Source organism: Anguilla anguilla, chromosome 11 (assembly GCF_013347855.1).
Source record: "Anguilla anguilla isolate fAngAng1 chromosome 11, fAngAng1.pri, whole genome shotgun sequence".
In the NCBI taxonomy this organism is placed as follows: domain Eukaryota; kingdom Metazoa; phylum Chordata; class Actinopteri; order Anguilliformes; family Anguillidae; genus Anguilla; species Anguilla anguilla.
The window spans coordinates 16,831,910-16,856,031 of NC_049211.1; the positions used below are offsets into that span (position 1 = coordinate 16,831,910).

Below are 24,122 nucleotides of genomic sequence, written 5' to 3' on the forward strand. Positions count from 1 at the left end.
TCGGATATACTCTCAAGTCTACCACAGCTAACTCGAGCGGATTGCTTGAAAAGGAAAAGGACCAATGAAGAACTCAGATGTTACTGTGTGGTACATTTCCCCCTTAACTGGAACAAAAATGGTACAAACTGGTGTAATTCAGGTGTACTTTGCTACATTAAATAATTTTACCCACCACTCGCCTCCCCTCCAAAAAATTAAACACATAAAGACAATAAATACAAAAGAAGAATTCAAGATTTATTTCTTTTTAACAGTGCATATCAATATTGATCCAAAACAGTCAACAATGGAATTTACACTAACTCTAACAGACAAACAAACCATTTTCATCAAAAATCTCTTCTGAATTGATTGATCCTGAAAGGCCAAAGATATCCACATCCACAGAATTCAGTAGTTGTGATTTGCCTGACGCAGAACTAACCACCAAATGAAACAAAAAAGGTAATTTCTGTGAGGTTTTCTAACACTAAGATGCCAAGAGCCATTTCATAAATCCCTTTTTGTAAACTTGTAGATCACTTAGAAAGGGAATGCTCAGCAGTACTGCTTTATTTTAGCACTTTGTTTCCTTCTGTTTTCTAGTTTTTACTGTGTGCACACTGCTGATTTGCTAACCTCCCCAGTGCATTCTTCCCCATTCCTTTTGGTTCAGCTTAATTTACCCTGAAAACAATGCCCTAGCACTGGGATGCAATCCATCTGTGAAGCTATAGGAGTTGCAGTTGCATGCAAATTCTCCCTAGTGCAAGTTCGCTCCGCGAAGGAGATGAGTCAATCACAGACAATGTCAGAGATAAGGAGGAGAGAGGAGGTCTTTCTCTATGCTGAATTCTCTCCAATTAGAGAATGTTTACTCCTACACTTTCCTTCAGTAATAAAAACAAGAGCAAAAAAGCATTTGTTACCAAGTCTAGTGTCTGGTTGCCTCTAGTGATCTAAACGGCAGTTAGAAAAATGAATAATTAGTTCCTAGTGGAATATCTTGTGCTTAAGCGGGGCCTCCTTGCCATTATCAATCTTGTCTCCTGGGAGGAGACACAAATGATTGGACTGTTATACGCAGTCAATTATACAGTGACTAATTACTGACCACAGAAATGGAAACGCCTCCCAGCCACAGCTCAAAGCAGCCCCCTTCCACGGGAGGGGTGGCACCTCCCCAGAGTGCATAAATCAATTCAGTTTGTGATCATCAGGCTCTGGGATTTACAGTTCACTCAGCCCATGCATGGCTCCAATTCACAACCCTTCTCGAGTACAGATTTAGTCTCACAAGAGGGAAAACGCAACACTGAAAAGCAAGCACAAGAAAGTGGTTGTGACAGAGTAAGCAAATAAATATATATAAAACTGGCAGAAAATGAAAAGCAAATTCACAAGTAATTCCCAGCATGTTTAATAACATTGTTTAATGTGTTTTCTGTTATGTTCTCTGTTTTTGGTGCACTGCCCCCGGTAATACGAGATTGATGTTTCTCTGAAGGAAAAGAAAACCTCCTCGCTGTGCACCAATGGGTGGCATGCCTCTGAATACAATGCAGGCCGCAGCCCTGATGGGGTCGGAGATAAGGCCACAGGGGAACGGGAGAGGCGGCCACAAAACAGTCAATTTATCATAGAACCAAGAACCATAATCAAACATGTGTCCTCCATTACGGCTGATGGAAAACAAATATGCCTGCTCAAGCATTAATCAGATGTGGGTAAAATAGCCACCAGTATCTATCCCTGACTACTGAGGGAGAGAGAGCAGACCACAAAGTAACTATCAGTATAGCTCAAACAATATTTCAAATGTGCGTTGTCAAACAAATATTTCATGTGCATTCTCAGATATAAATGAAATATTTATTTTATGGCATAGTGATGGGGGGGTGGGGGGTGGGGGGGAGTAATAATCATTTGGCCTCTACCAGAGTCTTCTGCCGCTGTACCCCACAAGACAACTGGTGAAGCATAAACAGATCAAGAACAAATACTGTGCAAGCGATTCCTAAACTCTCCAATAAGATGGCTCACCACTTCATAAACGGAATCAGTCAGTGTTGGGGTGTAATGTTCCAGCACCCTGAGACAGCTCTTTCTTAAACAAGCCCTGTGGCATGGAGCCAGTCTGGAGAACATGGCAGGTGCACATTCTTTCCAGGTGCAGTACCTTCCCTATGGCATTTGTGAAAGATATGTTTATTACAACATTCTTTCAAACAATGACATTTTGTTTTCATTGCATCTTACTAATCCTGATTCTATATACTGGTGTTCATCTAGCTTTATTGTACGCACTATTCTGTAATTATCACCGGATAATCTTCAAAATGAATTCATGTAATGAAACGTACTAAGATGGAACATTAAGTGCAAAACAGTCTTCATTTTCTGAGTCCCAATTTTTCCCCACTGCTATTAGTGAAATGATGATGAATTCTCATTGATTTATTGCACATGATCTTATTCACTTTTCTTCCATACTAAACAAAAATTCACACGCACGCACACACACACACACACATACATTCACACACAACCCAGTCTTTCTTCAAAGTAAATTCATGTAAGCATTAGACAAGTTCTGATGATAAAAATAGGTTTCATATTCATTTGGCAATTTACAAGCATGACTTTTTCTTAAATGAGCTTGAGCATAACTGCAAGAAATTTATAGAAATATACTTCCACCATGAAAACAGAAATCTCATTTTTAGGGAGTCTCATATTATCCACCTCTGTGAGTTTGCCAGTTTTTATTCCTTAAGTATTAATGATCTGCAGACCAAAAATAAATTTATTCCATGTCAAAGTGATTCTTTTCATGCATCCGTTTGGTTTAAATGAAATGCTCCTTGCTTTGATCATCTCAGTTTTGTCATATAAAAAGAGCAGCCTGGTCTCCTAGTAACCCAGATTTAACAGTTATAAAATGAGCTATTGTCTTCAACACAAACCATTCCCTGTTACCCCATTATTTTAAAGATAATTCTATTTAAAAAGTATACAAACAAGACCAGGTTGTTTTTGTATAAGGCAAAGCTCAAAATAATGACCACTCTTCTGCAAACTCATGTCCCAGTGTCACAGTTTATGGTTACCATTTGCAAACTATAAATAAATAAAACTTTATATATATATATGCACACATACGCACATACGCACACACACACACACTCACACACACGCACACACAGACACATACACACACACACACTCATATTTGTTGAAAACTGGAGTACATTACTCCATTACTCCAACTGGCCACTTAAATTCATGAATGTCCATGAAATGCCAATGTTTTCAACCGAAGTTAAATTCTGCTATGCCACATCAGTACTTCAAGTCCGTGATTTTCTCCGTGTTTGTTCAGCATGCCGTGCCGGGTGCCGGGTGCCAGATGCTCCTCGTCACCTGGCAAGCAGAGAGAAGAGCAGCGGCAGCAGGATTCCCGCCATCTGGGGTGCAAGGCCTAGCGCTCCGCCACACTCCATAGCGTTTTCCTGCGATGCAAACGAGAGCAAGAGGTGTGAATTTCTCCTCTCGTGACATTTCACAGGGGAAACTGGAACTGAAGCAGGAATGTAATTCCGTAGAATTCTTACATCCAGCTGAGTATTAAATAACTCTTACATGGCTGTTCATGGATACACTGCACCTGAACATGATCTGGAACTCTGGTCAGCACAGTCCGCGCTAGCAAATACATAAGTGCCGGGAAATGCTTGGCCTAAGTATGACAAGGCCACCACTGTGGCCAAAGATATCTATGGTTTCAGTCATGTGACAATAATGATATTGTCTGAGACTGAGTTTAGACAAAGTTGCACCACACACACATACACAAACATACACCCACAGTACCTCAGGGTGGAAAGGATGACAAGAATCAGGGCGTCTCCGGTCCTTCTGTGATTTTAACCGCTCACATTTCAGGGATTCGTTATGTTCAGCAGGAGTTAAAGAGAGTGCTAGAAAACTTGTCATGTAAGAAATGAGTGGAGTGTCAATGTCATTTCCAAAATAAATAAAAGAACTGAAGCAACATTTATTGTTCTGCATGCATTCTTGCCTTCTGTAATACCACGTCTGTTATAGATCATTTCTTGATTTAAAGGTGTTGTGAAATACACTTCCCAAACTCAAAAGACTGTAATACTTTAAAACCTCAGTTGTTCATGTTAAGATATATGCATTTTCAAAGGCATTAAGACACATCTCATATAAAATGAGAGCAAAAGGGGAAGAAACTTCAACAAAGCCTGTCCACAAATTAAACAGATTTTCCCCCTCAAATGTTCCCAGCAGCACGTATTCAAAATAATATTTAAGTGACCAAAATGCTGGCACCACAATATTTATGAGGTGAAAAAGAAATGATAGGCTTATGCATTTACGTCCTACTTGAAAGAATGTCTTTTTCTGCGATTCTCGGCTCAAGACAAAGAATTAAACTAAACAAAATGAAGGCCTTGGAACTGACCACACTGAGTCAATAAAAATTTAATTAAAACCTTCCTTGTCTGTAATGCTGCTTGGCAGCACAGCTATCTGGATAGTTTTATTAATTCCTTATTACTGAAAGTAGGAACTGTTAACAGTTAACTGCCTGATAAACACCATTGCATGTTGTGGTGGTTTATGGTTCAGATCTTCAACAGCAAGAAAAGAACTGGCAGGGGCCCTGCTGTCACACTGACTCACACGTCTCACAACACACACTGCAAACCGTAAATGAAAGGGCCATCGTCAAATGAAAAACACATCTAGCACCAGCACCATACAATTCACCCAGAAAATTGAACTTTTGTCACAAATCCATTTCAAAAGCTCTGTGAAATTCCATGGAAGTGGCAGGGCACGCTGAACTTTTACACAGATTCACTTCATCAAGAGACAGAAAAGGATATACATGATCTCTATGGGCTCCATGGTGATGGGCGTGGCAGACCGGCAGTCGCATTTACTGTCCACCACCACCATAAAAAGGTTGCTGCTCGGGATTTGCTGAATGACGAACGATCTGGAGGAAGAAAAAAAAAAAAAGTCAAAATGATGTTTTCATTTTCTTTCTTTTCCATCTCTGTACTGTTTTTCTTTGCGGAGCTGAGTGAAGGGTCATAGATGGTTAGATTCTTGGGTTAGGAAGCACACTTCATGTGAATGAACAGAACACACTGTATGTTTAGAATGCAATCAAAAACTGGTTGTAAGGGGCCACACTGTATTACATTACAGTTATATTTAACCTTGCAAATAACTTTCATGCTTGGAAATCTCTTTAAAGGCCATTCACATTCAGTACACAGAGGCAAACAACACAAGGCAGTAAAAAATAATGACTGCTTCTAAAAAGTAAAAACCCTCCACATGCCATATATAGATAGTGAAAATATCAATGTTGTTATTTTGCAATAAGTGATGTAAGAGATGGAAGAGATTTAAACAAAATATAGTTATAGTATCATATGAACATTTTATTTATCCCAAATGCAGCACTGATCACTCTCTCACTCTCTTTCTCTCCCTCTACCTCTTTCTCTCTCTCTCTCTCTCTCACACACACACACACATACATATGCACACACACACACATACGCATACACACACAGACACGCACACACACACACAGTGTGACCTGGAAGGAGAACATGATCTCTGTGTGTAGTAATGACAGAACATGTGCCAAGGTGAACATAGCCTCCACAATGTGATCTGCCTTTCCAGATGTTTTTCTTTTGTTTCATCTCCAATCACCATTTTTATCATATTCACTATAAATGATCTTGAAGACTTTTTTCCTCCTCACCGATGAAGTGTTGCAAAATATAAAGCATTTGAAAAGAGACAAATTGGAACCACACTTAAACTCCCAAATTTATTTCATTTTCTATAGTCCTGGGAGATGAATTTTGATTTGGGGGCCCTGGCACCCGATTTATAAATCTACATGAGGCCAATGCTGGGAAAAAGTCAGTGGGATGATCTTTCCTACAGTATCAGAGATTTATGGATTTCACTGTAAGACATTTATCATGTGGTAGACAAATTCCTGTGAATCCTTTCGTCTTAAAAATGCCCCGGAATGGAGGGGATAGCTCTACTCAACCAATATAAAACAGAACCTGCTGGGAGGAAATGACTCTGGTGAAAAAAGATAAACACATCGCAGCAGCACAGCTGCTGATTGGCCAGAGCAGGGCATGTCATCAGGACACGGAGGGGGAAACAACAAACAGAGCTCCAGAAGTCCCTCAAAAACGAAACCCGCCATTTCATTGTGGGGACGAACTAAGCTTCTGATGTTTAAAATTGAGCAGAAAACAGATGATGCAGAAATCAATGTACAGTTAAAGTGTAATAAAAAATAAAGAGAGACTGCAAGGCTGATGTATATGAGCCAGCACTCACATCCCCGCAAACCATTCCCAATAATGGCGCACTATTACAGGCAAGCTAAATGGACTACATTTATATAGCGCTTTTATCCAAAGCGCTTTACAATTGATGCCTCTCATTCACCAGAGCAGTTAGGGGTTAGGGGTTAGGTGTCTTGCTCAAGGACACTTCGACACGCCCAGGGCGGGGTTTGAACCGGCAACCCTCCGACTGCCAGACAATTGGTCTTACCTACTGAGCTATGTCGCCCCCTATACTCTAAGCTATAAGCTAATCTATACTCAACTCAACTGAGATCAAAGAGGCAAAGACAGTCATTTACTCAGCAGGTGCCATCAGCCGTGGCTATTTACAATGCGTAGGATTTACTGCTGAGACAGCCTGTAAACCTATTTATTAAACTGGATTTCCTATACAAAAAAGTGGTACAAAGTGCCATACTTGAAGCTAATGCACTGCCAATTACACACACGACAGACAGTGAAACTATTTTCTGCCTTGTTACCAAATGTCTACAAGAAGATGTAATGACTTGCAAGGTGTGAAGTCAAGCAGCACATGACTACCCAGTCAACTTCCAAGACACAGCAGTAATTCTCCACAGAGTTATATTAACTTGATTATGAATGGTCCAGCAATTCAGGGAAACAAGCAAAGAAAGAAACATCACAACAAATAGTTTCCATGTAAACTTCTCAGTGAACAAATACCTGTCTTTTGACCCAAGCGCAAACAAAATTATGCAAATGAAAAAATACATTTTAAATGATTAAATGACAACAATTAATGTGCACCTGAACAACTGAAAGAGCTCCTAGAAGTCAGCACTACAGAGAGGCTTTTGGGGATGATGTCAGATTTTAGGCTCCTGGAACCTGTGTGCTGTGTTTTGTAATTACGTAATGAATGACAGGGTCAGACTGTGGTTTCAGAGTTAACGAGCGCTGTTAACTGTGCACACATACAAACAGCCACCGTGTGAGGTTTTCCAATAAGATCTTCCTACCCACAAATCTGAGGAGGAATTTCCCATCAGGGAGTCTCTAGGCTGATACAGAACACACCTGATGGCCACACACCTTCACACAACATTCTTAACCATATGAGCACTTACACACCTACAATTGACTCAGTGCCAATGGACTGCATGGTTTTAAAGATACACTTTTGACTGGTTTGCACAGAAGTGTTACCTGAGAGTTATGAAGGAACTTCTTTTTTAAACTTTAAAAATGTATATCAACATGTCACACAGCAAATTACACTATCTACAGCAAATTATACCAGTTACATGCAACTAATCATTTTACTTGTTTAAGAATAACAAATTAAAAATCTAATCATAAAAAAAATGAAATTGAGCATCAGCTAATCAGGAGGGGGGCCTAATGTGTCTTTATCCACATTAGACCCCCCTCCTGATAATTGAACCAATCAATTTTTTTAAAAGTGTCCTTTATGAATGTACCCTCAGAAATGGTCAAGCGAATAATCATCTAAAAGATTACTACTAGAAGAAACTTTGATGGTTCCCAGAATATGGAGATACTGCATATTAGTTATAGCCGACACCTTGTTTATTTTCCTGCATGCAATAAAGTCTGACAATGTGGAAAAAAAGAAAGCAATAAGAAACAAATGTGGACGAATAGCCCATTTCCCTGCTGCATGTTCCTTTGAAGATGCCTGTAGGTTAGTGACATCAAGATTAATTTCTGAGATATTCTATACTGCCTTTCTGTCAGAACCATAGGCACATTTGATTTGGTGTGCTTAAAACATTACTCTGGCTGGAAAATTGTGCGCTCAGACAATGCAAACGTACTCAATCCCAGTTTCTACCTAGCCCTCATGAAACTGTATCTAGAGCAATGCCCATAAATACTGCACATAAACATGACACCATTTTATTTTGTGAGTTTTTCCGCACTTCCCACAATCCTCCAATGCCTTACAGTCACAAATATGACAGATGACTGCACACGCAGAGGGGTGGGGGGACCTGACCAAACCTCCAGAACATTGCAGGAGTCCTCCCGAGGAAGTAATAAATAGGAGGTTTTATGTAACGATACTTAAAGGCCAGTGGCCTACATTACGGTCTGCATTACAGCTCTACACAGTCACTTACAGGGTTTGAGAGCCAGCTGAACATGGGTACAGCTGGGGGGTTATGGCTGAGCATGTAAAGAGAGACGAATCAGGAGCAGATAGTGCAAGTGAGTAAAGATAGTGCACTCTCATACCTGATGAGGATTCACATGAACTCTGAATTACTCTGGACACACAACACAATGAAACCTTAACAATACATCAAAGAGTCCAATAACATTCTACAAACAATTGTGCACAGAGGGGCTGTTCCAGTTTTTTCCCGTCCTTTTAGAGCAATTCTCCATTTTTATCAGGTCGCTTATAAATTCCACTCTGTCCTGTGCTATAATGAACAGAACAGTAAATACTCATATAAAGCCAACCACAAACCTCCAAAACCCTGACAGTTTCTCTTAGGGACTAATTTGTTCCAGATTTAAAAAGGTTACCCAGAAGAGCTGCAGAGTTTTTAGAACAAACTAGCACCATTTAAAGACACCCAGGGTGGGTCTTTGAAAAAACAATTCCAGGGAACGTTTTTGGTTGAACATGGTTTAACTATCATATATGCCTACTACCTTTTTACATAGAACCTAATTGTATTTGTTAACATTTGGTAAATATGCTGAAGAGCAATAGTAAGGAAAACTTTGTCTTTTTGCATATCACCATAGTTTATCTCACTGTCATAAATGATGGCTTAATTTTCAAATACAATAGAAACATGTAACTATAGAAACTGTATTATGTATTATGGGCAGATTATTGCTTTGTTTCCATGCTTTACATTTAAAGGATCTAAGAAAGTTTACAACAAAAAGTGTGTCTGGATTAAAAATGTCTTCATTTCTAGTCCATCCAGAATATATTTAATTAATGGAGTGTTAGAATTATTTTTTAAAAACAAACACACTTTAAGGGAAAGACTACACCTCTATAGTATAATCAGAAACATGACCATGAGAGTTGTTTTGCAAAATATTAAAAGCAAATTTAAAATACAATATGTACTTTCACACAGTATATAGTATAGCAAAAATCACACATTGTAACATAAAATTTTAAATGAACGAAAGCTAGACTTGAACTGAACTTTTATCCGCTCCCATCATAACCTAGAAAATCTCAAATAGAGACAATAAATACCCCATTTCTTGTTACTTACTTCATCATATTAATACTTTTTAAAGATTTATTTAAAATCCACACACATTCCCCTTTAAACTCAAAGATCTTCCTGTTAAATTGAAACACTTTTTGTGAACAGAAATAATATTGGCTCTCTCTAATCAATTTTCTTTATCCAAACAAGATTTACTTAATCTCAGCCTCCACTGAGTAAATTTAATGAGATTACACAGATTTTAGGAAGATTTATTAGCAAGGTTTTAGAGGTCACACAACCACATGTGATCTATTTAAATCCGCGGCCTGAATACAGTGATGCCATTCGCTGTAAATTTGCTAATGTGCTTGGGATTTCTGCCATCCTCATCCCAATAGCGGGATCCATGTCCCACACTATTTGCTGTAGCTCTGCCAGAAGGTCTTTTTAGTAGTTTAAATATTACCTCAGCTATAATTTGTGACAGTAGTGTTTTGATTTTCCAATATCATGACACTTTTCTTCTTGGCATCCTCAGCTCCATGATTGCACCTTTAACCCCACAAGGATACACACGGAGGATACAAATATCTCAGCTTGCTTTTCGTTTCCACAGCTGGAAGCAATGAGCGCTTATTTGAATGATCCGTAGAACACCCCGAAATTGCCTGACAAAAAACCTTAAATTGTTAATGGGGACCACACTAATTTTCTTATTTCTGAAAGGAAGCTTTTTTCAAGAAGCTTGTCTTTTCAGTACTACCAAGTCTACATGTAATCGCTGTGTATGAATGCTCTCGTCACATTTTTAATCAGTAAGATATTTTCCCAATTAAACTTGTGCCTTAAAGTATAATTTTTTTTCTTTTAGCACAGCTTAGAAAAACAGAGTAGGTTCAGTTATATCGAACTGTACACCAGAGAGTATAGGTGTTTAGGTCTGTGGAAGGCAATGATTTCGTGAACCAAAGAATGGCAACTCTCCGAAGTTGCCTCCGCTAAGCCATGAACACATCAAAACACCTGTTAAATTATTTTTTGTAAATAATGCAATATGAAGACTCTTCCTCCATTCAGCATGTGTGCAATATATACTGCAGTCCTGTTGACCTCGCACCCATAGTCTTGTTTGTACTTTAACCCCACCCTCAGCCTCACTCACAAAACCAGAGATGAGTGACAACATCAGAGATGTGTCAGGAGCCCTAATTCAAGTTCTTGCTGCAAACATACAGCAGAGCTGCAGGTCATGTAGAAGGGCCTGGTTTTGGTCATCTTGAGGTCTGTGGGCAGAGGTTGCAGCAGCTGGTGATTCAGCACCAGAGACGGTAGGGCTGACTTATGCTCAGAGCTATCTCAGACATGGTGGTCTGCCCCGACCCTTGCCTGAGATAGCAGTGAAGCCCCAATGAGGGAAAACCGTTAGCGGTTCAAGCAAGACCTGGGGCCAGGAAGAAAGTCACAGTCCGATATTCTACACAAACCTTATCTCATCTGCTCAGAATTTTTCTTTGTTTAGCCAAGCCAGTTCACAACACTTACAAAGAATCTCGCAGCTTGACTTCTCGCGCCCTGTGATATGGTAGGTTTTCTCTTATGGTAAATACACGTCTCTTCCAGGGAGGAAAGCGGGACAGCTAACAAGATAAATGCATGCCAAGAGGGTCAAAGTCGTAGTCATTTTGTTAGGTCTGTCAAGAGAATCGGCAAATCAACGGTGAGATGTTCCAGACGGGCGGGAAGTCTGGAGCCGAGTGACGAATCGACTTTATTACCCTCACAACCTGGAGATTCGAAACTCCGAGCAGCAACAGTTCAGTGCACATATTCAGCCCATTTCCCATAGGATAAAAATATGCCTCTCATCAGACAAACATTGTTCTAACAGCAAACCTACACTATATGTCCTTTTTAACACCATCTCAGTCACTTCTATTCTTACTCCAAACATTTGGTTATGGTTGCACTGGTGACTGGCTTTTGAAATAATAACCATTTATCACCTCAAATCACCAGTTATACCCAGTAGCATATATCTGCATACTTATTCTTCATATTTGTGTCTTTCAAACCTTCGTCCACCAAGTTCCAACCATGTGAATTATGCTGGAGTACTACTGCCCATTCTTCATAACCTGGGATAAGGTCCTTCACATTACACAAAAGCAAGACAAGCAGCACTCATGAGGGTATGGCAACAATCAACTACAAAGGCAAATAACAGACTGAGATGAAACGTAATGTGATTTAGCAAAGGATATGGGCTGACGAAGGCATTTCTGCTACATCTCAATAGAAATGCCTTCACAGAGAAACACACCTCCCCTTCATCTCTGGCACATACTCTACATTGTCTCAGTAATATCACATTTCCCTCATCTTCAGCGGAGTGTAAATCATACCGACAACCCCAAATACGGACAAACCACATTGTTACTTTTTCTCTCACTGAAACCTCAGACATCAAGATTTCTCTCATGATGAAAATGATTTCTGAAATCCAGTCAATATCGTCATCACATCTTACACAATTCCAATTTGTCATTTAGCTATTTCCTTGGATTAAAACCAACTAGGGACTTTTGCCCATGAAAAGTATGAACCAGACATATTCATTGGTCTTGGCTGCGTACTATTTAGTCGAGGTATGCTAGATTCACACAGATTTTCATTGACATATTCACCAATAAAACAATCGATCAATCAAAATGCTCACTGAATGCTGTCTTTATATCTAACATTTAGCACCTGTGATGCATGGAATGCGAGACCAAAACTGTGTGCGTTCTCAAGAAGGAACCACACCTCCCTTTTTCTGAGGTGACGATCTTGCCTCATTGTTTTCCACAGCGATACAAAAATACAGTGCTTTATCTAAACACTCCAGACCAATTAACCACCGTGGTATGGATCCCTGTAGAAGACTGCAGCTAGCATGGCGTCAACACCAGACCGAGGGAGAGGCACATGGCCATGCCCCCGGGCCATCAGTGATATCTCCTGCCAAACAGCTGTGGCTCTGCCTGCCTCTTGTTTGGGGACTGAGTGATTGATTTAGGATAATACTGCCGCTGGGCCCTGCCGAGGAGAAGAACTGGACGCAGGGAATTGCAGACAAAGGTTCACTGTGAATGCGCTAATTGCTAACTCCACGTTATTGGCACTTTACTCCGGGAGCCAGAGCTTTGAAACAATGATGAAAAAATAAGAACAACGCCAACTTTGTAGGGCATTCCTTAAATATGTCGCCTCTTCAGCGCAAAACATAAAGGAACCGAGATGAGGGGTGAGCATGCAGCAGAAGCATATGGAAAATGTCTGCTAATTTCCTATCTGGGGCAACAATTTGTTCCATTAAATGATGTAAACAAAGGCGAGTTTATATAAGACAAAATTTGTATCACTCAAGAATAATTGCAGCAATTAAAACATGGAGGAGTACAATGACAGCTCTTGTGCCATGGTGAGAGATGAGAGCACTGTCCTGGGTCAAAAGGCCCCTAAAAAATGCCCCCCCACCCCACCGCCCCCGGTCATACTTCGAGGCTCTGAACCATGCCAAATGTCAAACACTTGCTGAACAAGAAGGAGGGGGGGTTGCTTAAATACATCATAAAAATGTGAGCCATAAGCAGGCTAATAATAAGGATTTTCTTTACATATACAACTCACTTTCCTTATACATTTGCATGGCTGCAGTGGGTGTGGTGAAGAGAAGGGGGCCTCCACCTCCAGCAAGGAGCAGCTCCACCCAGCCACGCACCGAGCTCAACTCCACCCTTCTTCCCCTAATACAATCCCAAAGCTGCCATCTCTTGTGTAAACGCATGAAGCGTATACGTATGTGTGTGCGTACGCATGTGTGCATGGAGCTCTGGGGCCTGATTGGCTGAGAAATGACAGCTCCTGTAGGTGCCATTGAGCACATGATTTACTCACTTGATGCATCCCTCGCAGTCAATGTTCCCCATAGTCTCCTTGATGGTGCGCTCAGAGACAAAGGCGGGGTACTCTGTGTCACATGGTACCAGCATGGTTCTGCCACCCCGTTGCGCTATGCAGAATGGATATGATAAGAGTGTTACAGTGATAAGAAATAAGAGAAATTCCCCTAGTCCTACATACAACTGTGTGTAATTCTTGAATAATTTTTTCACACATTAAGCACTCATTTTCATCCAACAATTTTAAATTATCAAATTTTCGAAACATACACAATACTCTCCTCAACTTATTTAAATGTTTCATTTTACATTAAATTAAATTCTGGCAATACAGGCAAAATGGTCTAACACAATTAAAGTGCTTTCAAGATTATGTGCCATTAACAGACAATGTTCAGCTTTTAAGTGTTAAATTCCTAATGTTATTAGTTTAAAGCTGCTGCCATCTAGTGCTAATTTATAGGAAATGCATGCCTGTCAGAAAATGATCAAGCCTGTAGTGTTCTTCTCACTTAACTTACATATAAATATTTATTTTTTTAAATCAGTGCATTCAATTAAATATAGTTCCCTCTGGAGAGGCTAATTATGCTTCATAAATAATATAAAATAGAGATCTGTATCTTAATGGATCATTCCCTTTTGGTTTGGCATCCAACATCCATATTTCCTAATGGAGACAAATTCAAACCACAGTATCCATGCAAAATAAATATGAAGTCAGTGTTCAATATGTTATGACTATGGCAAGTAAAAATACCCATTATTTTGTTGGAGAATGTAATATATTGTACTGTAATTATTTTACCATAACATTAACAAACAGAGTGTGCATAGAATTGTACTTTCCTTCCAAATTCAATGAAGAGAAAGAGGAAAAAAACGCAAATAATCAGAGAATTTTTGCGGTGTTCACAGTCCATGCTCCACACAAACCTGTCTGTGAGTTTTGCCATTAGGATGGCCGATTAGTGGCATAATGAAGCAATATTGAACCGAAATGCCAAAACCCAGGCAAGATAAACAAATTCCCAAAAACAAATTATTTTCATACTTTCAGCAGTTCCTTTCTTATATTATAAGAGTGGATACTGCCTCCTAACATCACTAATATGACACGCACATTTTTTCACAAATAATAGAGTAGAGTCATTTCGGGACAGCAACAAGCATTTTGTTCTTTTATAAAATATCTGAGGTCAGTGGAGGTGAGTAGTAATTTGTCATTTTATGCTTGCTCTTTATTTTCTTTATTTTTAGCAACACAGTGAGGAGGAGGACAGGAAACAGGAGATTCCAGAGCAAAGCACACTAATTAAGGCAAGCAGATCAATCCAACCTTATCAAACTAACAGCTTTTCCAGAGAAACTCTTACACAGTGTCTCACAGAACAAATCACAGAAAAAATACATCACATTTATAACAAATACATACATTTAAACAGTAAAAATGAACAACCAACTTTTAAAAGACCAGAATAAAATTTTACTTGCTAGGCAACCTTTGTAATAATGTTCCAGTTCATTCTCATATTCTCATTCATATAAAAATTTAATGAGAACATACATAATCTTTCTGGCCTTTGGCATATATGTGTTTTTGAACATGCCTGTTTGTGTGTGTGTGTGTGTGTGTGTGTGTGTGTGCATCTGCATATGTGTGTGTGTGTGTGTGTGTGAGTGCGTGTGTGTGTATGTATGCGTGTGCGTGCATGTGCGTGCACGTGTGTTAAATTACATGGAATAGTACATGATTTGCAATGTTACACTCACGAAGGGATTGCCAACCCCTCCCTGCTGTGTGGAGAGCTGTGGAAGCCATCTCGCTCATCTGAAGTGTGCACGCTAGATGGAACCTGTGTGAACTCGGTGTGGCTTGGAGGCTCACATTATAAAAACACACTCCACCTCCTGCACCCCTTTGCCCACACTCACCTTTGGCTGTGAGATCTGAATACCACCAGCTGTACAGATTGAACTCCACCATAAATCTATAAAGACACAGAGGAGATCTTTCTCACATTCTCTCAATATCTACAGTAGCAGAACCTTTACATGATCTTAACAGTTGCTAGTACAGTATTTAGATGGCAGAAAAGAAAAAAGTATCACCCTCTTGCGAAATGAAAATCAACAACATATTATAACATTTCAGAATCTGTTCTGTGATTTAAAAAAAAAAAAAAAAAAACAAGGAAGAAAGACCAGCTGTGACATCAGGCCACCCAGGAGGAAGGAGGAAGGTTCTATAACCACATAGAAGATGCATTCTGGGAAACACGAAATGAGTGGCTACATGAGGTTATCATTACAGCTTGCAAATATTGCATGAGCGCATACTGTAACCTCATCATGTCAGAGAACAGATTCTAAACAACAACAAAATAATAATAAAGAAATCACTCAAATGTTACTTACATGACAAGTTCAGTCATGAGCCATTTTACAGCAGCAAAGAAGTAAAAATATGGCTGGAAAAATAAAGGAGAAAAGAGAAAGAACACAGAATTATTTTACATCACTTCATTCTGATTTGATTGGAGTGATGTGTGCACAGTCATAAACCCATCAGTGACAAGACAGAGTACTGAATTTCAAGCTTTTACGGATGTGGCTTCCCCAATTGTTTTGTGTGGGGGACCACCTTGGAGAAGGGAATTAGCCCCCACAAACTGCAACAAATAAATCAAATACACAATATTAATGGGGGGAAAAGGGAACCAGAGATGGATATGGCATTCACATTTAAAGGACTCTCACTGATCCTCTGGAATTCAGTCATAGGCCACCATTAAAATACAACCCACAGAATTACTGTATGTAAAACTACTGCTATAAATCTGTACCAGTCAGTATTTCTGTTGGCCTCCATTTCAATAAGAATGAATTAAAAGAAGCATGCCTGCTATGTCATTTTTTTAAATAAATCTTGAGTAATGTGGATTGTAAATCATGCAGGACTCTGTTCATGCTGTGTTTTTCCCAAGGAATTATAATGTTCCTTGGTTTTTTGGGAATTGTATCACTATTTCAAAGTATACAGAAACTAGGTTCCTTTAGATAAATCTTTACTAAAAACACAACAGGTTCCTTAAAAATCTGTGAAAACTTCTGTTGTAATACAACATTTTAAATGTGTGAAATACAATACTTCAATAAACTTTATTTTATAACGTAACTAAAAAAAAATCAAATATATATTTCAGATTTCAAAATATACATTGTATATTTAAACACATTTCCCAGACATAAATATCAAAAAAATAAAAATCACTATCAAACATTAGAAGTTGAAAAGTAAAAATAAATATTATTTTTTACATTTCATTCTCCTTGAGAGTACTCACATCAAGCAAGCTGTGAGCGCTGTCACTGCTTTCAGCATAGATCTTACAGATGGCTTGATAGTCGTAAAGCGTGACCCTTGAATTACAGAGAAGAGAATTAGATAATGAATCTGCAGAAAAGGCCCATTTGTAAATGCACTAAATATGCTGTAAAAGTGCAAAGAATGCTTTGACTTTACAAGCAAACAACGTTCTATCCAAAAAAACAGACTTTGGAGGCTGATAAATTCCTTTGTCTTCATTTTGGTCTTTTAAAGTGCAACTGGCAACAAAATATTCTGCAATTTTGTCAGCACATCAAAGGGCCCTGAATGAGGGGAAAAAACCCAAATTGTCTCATATCCATCTCAAATGTCACATGATAAAAAACAAAGTCTACACTGAGAGGCAGTCTGTGAGTGTGACTGCACGAGAGGAGCGATGTCCAGACCCCGGGCAAAGACACAATCCTGTCTCACGTCTTTTATGTACTATAAATGGCCTTCACTTTGACTCATAAGGTCTAAGAGATCTATAGTGCACTCGGCCTGATATCTTCAACAAATTTGTATTTTGGGAGTGCTTCTTGAAAAAAGCAAGCACACAGAAGCCCTCCAGACCATTTAATTAAGTATATATGAAATGAATTGTCTGAGACAACGTTGAACTTTAAATGCTTTGAATATCAAAAAGGCACTGTTCAAAAGATTTTCTTTTTTTTCAATTTCACAGTGGCATTTAAGTTCAAGGCCCATACAAACACTGGAATATCTCTCTGACTGACCCTTAGCACCAGGAAAGGACTAAAAATCAGAGCTGGCCCAGGACCTAAGTCTGGCCACCCTGTTCACAAGAGGGGGTGAAGGCTTTCAACTTTAAACCTGCCGTGGTGTCCCACAACCAAAACCACCATGCAGAGAACAGTGTCTATTACACGCCTGAGGTGGTCTTAGGAGAAGGCGTCAGGGGGGATCTCAGTTTTTCCATTTGCACAAAGTTCATGGGAATGAAGGAATCAGGTGCGGGTAGATCCCGGTGTGGAAATTGAGGGCTTTGGAAGCTTAGCCCACTCGGTGAAAGTGCAATCTGGAGTACATTATTAATGGACGTCAGACGCAGCCTGACACTGGTGCAATAGCGCATGGTCATTCTGCATGCAGGCAAAGGGAAGACTTCGACTCCCTATCATTAACAGTGACAGAGAAATGCAATATGGGTCTTGATTCAATTAAATCTAATCCAACGGAACTGATGACATTAACAGTTCATTTGACTTGAGCAAAATTAAACAGTGAGGCAAGTTCTCGGACAGACTGAGTCCTTGCTCTTCATTGCGGATCTAAACCTAAGCTTTTTGAAGCACGCCATTTCGTCTCACACATAAACTATTTGTATTTGAATTGTTGCCCTTTCTGACCATTAGAGTTTGAAGCAGTTTCCTGAAAAAGCATCTCTATTACATCTCTGTTGAAAACCAATCTGCAGGCCATGCGTCAGTTATTTTTCAAATAGGCCAAATACTGACTCTCAGTTTGAAGAACAAACATAAACTGGTTTTATGTTATATTTACAATCCTATTCCATGTTATATTTAGTTCATAGTGTTAAGAAACCACATTTAAAATCATTTCAACATTATTTTCTTGTGCTGAGAAATAACTGAATGCTAGTTTTTAGTGACATAAAACATACAGTGCAGTGAGTAAGTATTTGGACAGAGGTATAATTTTTGTTGCTTTGGCTCTGCACTCCAGCACATAGTATTTGAATGAATACATGAATGAATAGTGCAGACTGTCAGCTTTAATTTGTGGGTATTTACATTTGCATCGAGTGGTCTTTGTAGGAATTACAGCTCTTTTTATGCACAGTCCCCCACCTTATGTGCAAAAGTAATTGGACAAATGAACACAATTTGAAATAAAATCCCTGGTGATGTTCTGCCAGGCCTGTACTGCAGCCATCTTCAGTGCCAGTTTCTTTCTGGAGCATTTTGCCTTCAGTCTTCAGCAAGTGAAAGGCATGTCCATTTGGATTTGGGATGGGTGATGGACTTAGTCAGTAAAGAACATTCCACTTTTTAACCCTGAAAACCTCATTGGTTGCTATAGCAGTATGTTTGGGTCACTGTCCTGCTGCAGGGTAAAGCGTGGTCAAATGAGTTTTGTAGAATTTGGTTGTATCTGAGCAGATAAAATGTTTCCATACACTACATAATTAATCCTGCTGCTGTCAGTAGTCACATCATCAATGAAGATAAGTGAGCCAGTTCGAGTGGCAGCCATACATGCCCAAGCCATGACACTACCTCCACCGTGTTTCACGGGGGGGGGGGGGGTGTTTTGGATCATAAGCAGTTAGAGTAATTTCTTTCTCCACACTTTCCTTTTTCCATCACTTTGGTCCAGTTTAATAATGGTCTCATCTTACTTTTTTTTGTTGCAAACTCTAACCTGGTCATTCTGTCCGTCAGGTTTACCCGTGGCTTGCATCTTGGGGTGAACTTTCTGAGGTTGGTGTAGTCTTCTTTTTATTGTAGTCCTTGACACATCTATTCCTACATCCTGGAGAATGCTCTTGATCTATTTGACAGTTGAAAAAGATTTTTTCTTCACAACACAGTGGTCTTCCGTGGTCTACCAGATTGTTTGCTATTGCTGAGCTCACTGGTACATTCTTGCTCCCTAACAATGTATCAAACAGTTGATTTTGAAACACCAAATATTTTGGCTGTGTCTTTGATTGATTTATTCAGATTTTTCTGTCTCATGAAGGCCTACTTTACTGGAATTGACGCTTATTTGGTCCTCATGTTGAGAGACAACAGCAACAGACTCCGGATGCAAATTCCACAGCTGGAATCAAATCTAGACCTTTTGTTACCTTTCTTGTGCATGGACTAATGATGCAAAGACACACAGCTGGTCAAGAAACAGCTAAGCAGCAAATTATCCAATTACTTTTTCTCCTCTAAAACAGGGGGACTATGTATAAAAAGGGCTGTATTTCCTACAGGGATCACTCAATGTGGATGTGATTACATTCAATTTAAATTTAAAAGTCAAATTCGATGACAGACTGCACTTCAACCTCATTGTTTTATTTCAAATCCTATGCGCTGGAATACAGAGCCAAAACAACAAAAATAGTGTCACTGTCCAAATACTTACACACTGCACTGTAACACATTCACTCTATTTTAATGTGCAGTGCCAAAATTTATTTTCAATTGTTCAATAGTTTTAACACTGATTAAATAACTTGTAATCCAAATGTAACACATCCACTGCATTTTAGTTGATTTATATTTGCATAAGGTGTCATAATCTGACGATGGACTGATAAAATTCATGTAAGTTAAAAAGGAGAGCCATAGCTCTTACCAGAAACCAAGAGCCAAATGGTGAGGGCAGCATCTAAGTGACTCGTGGTAAAGCATGTAAGAAGGTGTTGAGCGAACGCAAACAAGCCCGTTCGCTACATTTCAGCTACTTATTAAGCCGGCGAAGAAAAACAAAATGAAGGGGGCTGTGGAAATCCTGCTCCTCCCATAACGCATTCCTCCATTAATCATAGGAAAACATGTCACGGTCCACCGCCGCACAGCGCAGACCCAGTCCCGGGCCTGGGCCCGTCCAGATGTGTTTGCTCAAGTCCATCTTATTAACCGCTCCCCTTACTCAGGGAAGATTTCAGCTAAGCCCTAAACTGAAAAATCCATTGAGTGGTGGGGTTAGAGGTGGCCGCAAAATACTGCGACGTCATTCGCCGGCTTAAGAGCTGTCATCACAGAGGGGGCGGCCGGGGACAGCAATGCACTCCTGTGCGCTCCGCCACGCTCCTGGCTATTTTTCTCCAAACGTTCATTTCCGTCATTGTGAAAGGCTCTACGTGTGTGCGTGGGTGTGTGCGCGTGTCTTTTTTTGGATTTTTTGGGAGAGGGAGTGACAGCATTGACCTAGCAACTTCTAAGGATGTTACTGTACCCTACATCCTCCTTACCTTTTAAAGGAGCCCATGATAAGCAGCTTGTTCATCACTGCTCCTTCCACCTCACCAAAAAACATCCCAGTCTGGAGAGGAGGAAGGAAGAGGGACATAGACGACCTTGAGTAGAAACACTTCAAATACAGGTGAAAAACAGCGAATGATATTGCTTGGGGTGTGACACATGCAGCAGTGACAGAGCCACAGAGGTCTTGGAGCGTGTGCAGCAGAGGACGTGTATGAGGTGCAGGTGGTGCTGTGGATGGTGATCTAAATAAAGGAGGAAAAAAGCTAATCTCCTTTGACTGGAGGAAATTATGCAATGCCAGGTCCCTTCATTCCACTGAGAGTCACAGGACGAGAAACTGGAAGAGACCGTATTATCCATTGACAATAGCCCTTATAATAAAAAAAACCCTTCACTCACTAGCGTGATCTTGATCTTATTTTTCCACATCTATTGCACAGGCTTTCCTACTGAAGAACCAACATAACAACGCTTGTTTTCCTATTGGCAAATTAATCTAGTACATAATATAGTGTGCGGTGTGAAAAAAGAACTGGCCAACAACAAAGCAGAAAACTCAATCTATGCATCATTTTTTTTTAAATACCTTCAAAAAAGGGATTAAACACATTATAAATTACAGCTAAATCCTCTGCTAATCTCGACCATCTGGAAGACCTGAACTGCCAAACACAGTGTGTATGTGTAGTGGCTGAATGATCACATTTCTCCAGACCTTGCTTGAAAACATGATCCACATTTATGGAGGTCTTACTGGTTATTTTCAGGGGTGTCTGATACTGTGTGATATATGAAGGTTTTTAGCATCGCTTAATCCATTATTTACTGTTTCACTGTAAGCAAATGTAAAGGTTGTACATGTGCCGTGAAATAAAACAATAGCACCATGCAGTATATTCTGAATAATACATAAATTAATCAAACTCATCAGATCAACTGAGCCAATAGCAGTTTTCACACGACCCTATAGGGACAAAATGGGCAGACTCTTCCAGTCCGACAGAAGACCTCATACCTGCAACAGTGTTAAACAGAATTAAAGGATCCCTACCTGGGAGTAATCCTCAGACACCAGGATGAATCCGTTGTTGTCTATGAGGTAACAGTTGATGTTCTAGAAAACATCAGAGGAGTGAGTCTGACAGCACAGACAGGATTAATATAACAGGAAGACGTGAGAAGAAGAGATTTGAGGGAGGCTACCTCGTTGTCACAGCTTATGGAGCACTTCCCATCAAGAGCAGCACACTGCATAATGCGACAGAAGAAGAACAGGCCAGGTAAACAAGCAAACCATCTCAAGCACAGATATTTGGAGAAAAAAAAAACATGGAAGTGACTTCAACAGCAATTCACTAGCATAATTACAAAAATCAAATAAATAAAAGATGGAACCATGCCATTTTAATCTGTAAAGTCAACAGGACAGCATAAGAAAGATATATCATTTCCTGTAGTGCTGGGAGCTATGAGACTAGAAAGCCCACGGTAATTGTAAGAAGGTCTAAGGATTGCAGGCAAAATATATAGAGTAACAGAAAGTTAACCTGCCATTTCTCACTTAGCACTATCTAGAGGCAAGGCAGTGTATATTTGGTTCCTACATGGAATGGATTTCATAGCCTTAAACCTGGAACCCAATCCCCATGTTTTCCCACAGTAGTAGTTGTATCATTTCATGACCCTTGCTCTGCAGTGACCAGGTCAACTTTAGAGTTTTCTGAGCCCAGCACAGCCATGTAATGCATTCAAGAAAAGTGAGGCCTTCTGGGGGAAGATAAGATGGCTGAGGTCCTCTGCAGTACGGTAATTTTTAAAATGTGCTCGGGGTGGATGTTATGCGTGTGCATGTGTGTAATGCGTGAAAGCGAGGGCCAGAGTAGGGCAGTGTCCCCAGGGGGAACGGGGGGCCCTCGTCTGGGCGACTGGCCGTGTGTGTTCCTGCGACTGGCACAGCATGCAGCGCCAAGCCCCTGAGTGGGCAGCAAGGCTACATAAATAAAAGAGCAGTTCTGTTTCAAAATCCACTCCTGTACCCCATCCAAATTCCGTCCCGCCATACAGCTCAGCAAGCACTTGAGTTTACCTGTCGGCTCGCCGTCCAGAACTTTCTTTGGAAGAACTCCAGCTTCATCTGGATCCCGACAGCTGTTAGAGATTGGACACAATGAAACATTAGCAACAGACTGCAGAACAAAACACTTTTGCATATGCTGTGTATATCACTCTTTGTCATTCCTGAAGCAGCATGCACTTTATAAAGATGCCGATTTTTAGATTTTAAATAATGCACCGTGCGAGAACGCATTTTTCTTCTGCGTGACAAGCATGGCATAATGAAGTCCTTCCTGCCTCACTGGGTAACATTTCAAAAGGAGGTCCATAAAATTCTCTGCTTGGATGTAAATCTTCCCAAAGGCCAAGGGAGGGCAATCTGTTGTTTAAATACGCTTGAGCGGACGCAATTGAAAAGAGAAACACGCTCAAAACACAAATGGTCGGACAAATGCACTGTTTGGAAGCAGCTTTGCGCAAGCGTGACCCTGGCGTATCCTCCCGCTACCTTTCACAAAATCCATTCAACACATGAAAGGGTGCAGGAATGATGGCTGAACTCTGTTGACTCAAGCCATTCAGATGGATTCACCACACTTCACTGTGACCTCTGATGAGGCCACAGAGGCCATTTGCTTGGCAGGCCAAGAGAGGGCAGCTATGGGCCAGGAGAGAGAAGCCTTCCTGCGGGCCAGACCAGAAAAGAGATGACCCATTTTGAAAGCCAGGAAACACCAGTAACTCCACGGGGTTAGAGAAGCAAGCTATTCCGCTGTCTGTTTCAAAATGGCCATTTTATAGGATTCATGAGGCCAGCCATTCCATACGCCAGGAGAAACCCAATAATTTTTTGAGCCAGGAGAAACCAGTAATTCTGGGGACCGGGAGGGACCAGGCATTTTGTTTGCTGAGAAAGATGTGAAATTCAGCAGGATGAGAGACAGACATCCATCACCTGCATCGTAGCGGGTTAAAGCATATATTTGGTAAGTACTAATACCAAAAACCCCTGGCAGGGAATATGAGGCTTTCAGAAAAGCCTGAAGTATGATCTGCCGCTTTGATAGCACCCCCCTGTCAGACGTGAAGTCTGCGCTGTGCGTTTTGGCTGACTCTGTCACCCTGCAAGCTTAAGGCTTTGCTTTTCCCTCACAGAAGACTTGAAATGTTTACAGTTGCTACATATCATTTCT

At 40.2% G+C, this 24,122-nt stretch overlaps 1 protein-coding gene across 4 annotated transcripts in view; it reads right to left on the reverse strand.

Moving 5' to 3' along the window:
- Positions 1 to 219: 219 nt before the first annotated feature.
- The window catches only part of cacna2d3a (calcium channel, voltage-dependent, alpha 2/delta subunit 3a), a 184,613-nt gene continuing 160,710 nt past the window's right edge, over positions 220 to 24,122 (reverse strand). For all 4 annotated transcript variants that reach the window (XM_035380856.1, XM_035380855.1, XM_035380854.1 and 1 more), the window contains 11 exons: positions 22,961 to 23,022; positions 22,078 to 22,122; positions 21,926 to 21,988; positions 20,862 to 20,932; positions 16,881 to 16,956; positions 15,952 to 16,004; positions 15,469 to 15,524; positions 13,529 to 13,643; positions 4,902 to 5,014; positions 3,856 to 3,938; positions 220 to 3,494 (listed from right to left, as the gene is read on the reverse strand). In XM_035380856.1, coding sequence (XP_035236747.1) covers positions 3,402 to 3,494; positions 3,856 to 3,938; positions 4,902 to 5,014; positions 13,529 to 13,643; positions 15,469 to 15,524; positions 15,952 to 16,004; positions 16,881 to 16,956; positions 20,862 to 20,932; positions 21,926 to 21,988; positions 22,078 to 22,122; positions 22,961 to 23,022 — 830 coding nt within the window. In that variant the 3' untranslated portion in view covers positions 220 to 3,401. The remainder of the gene's footprint in view (positions 3,495 to 3,855; positions 3,939 to 4,901; positions 5,015 to 13,528; positions 13,644 to 15,468; positions 15,525 to 15,951; positions 16,005 to 16,880; positions 16,957 to 20,861; positions 20,933 to 21,925; positions 21,989 to 22,077; positions 22,123 to 22,960; positions 23,023 to 24,122) is intronic.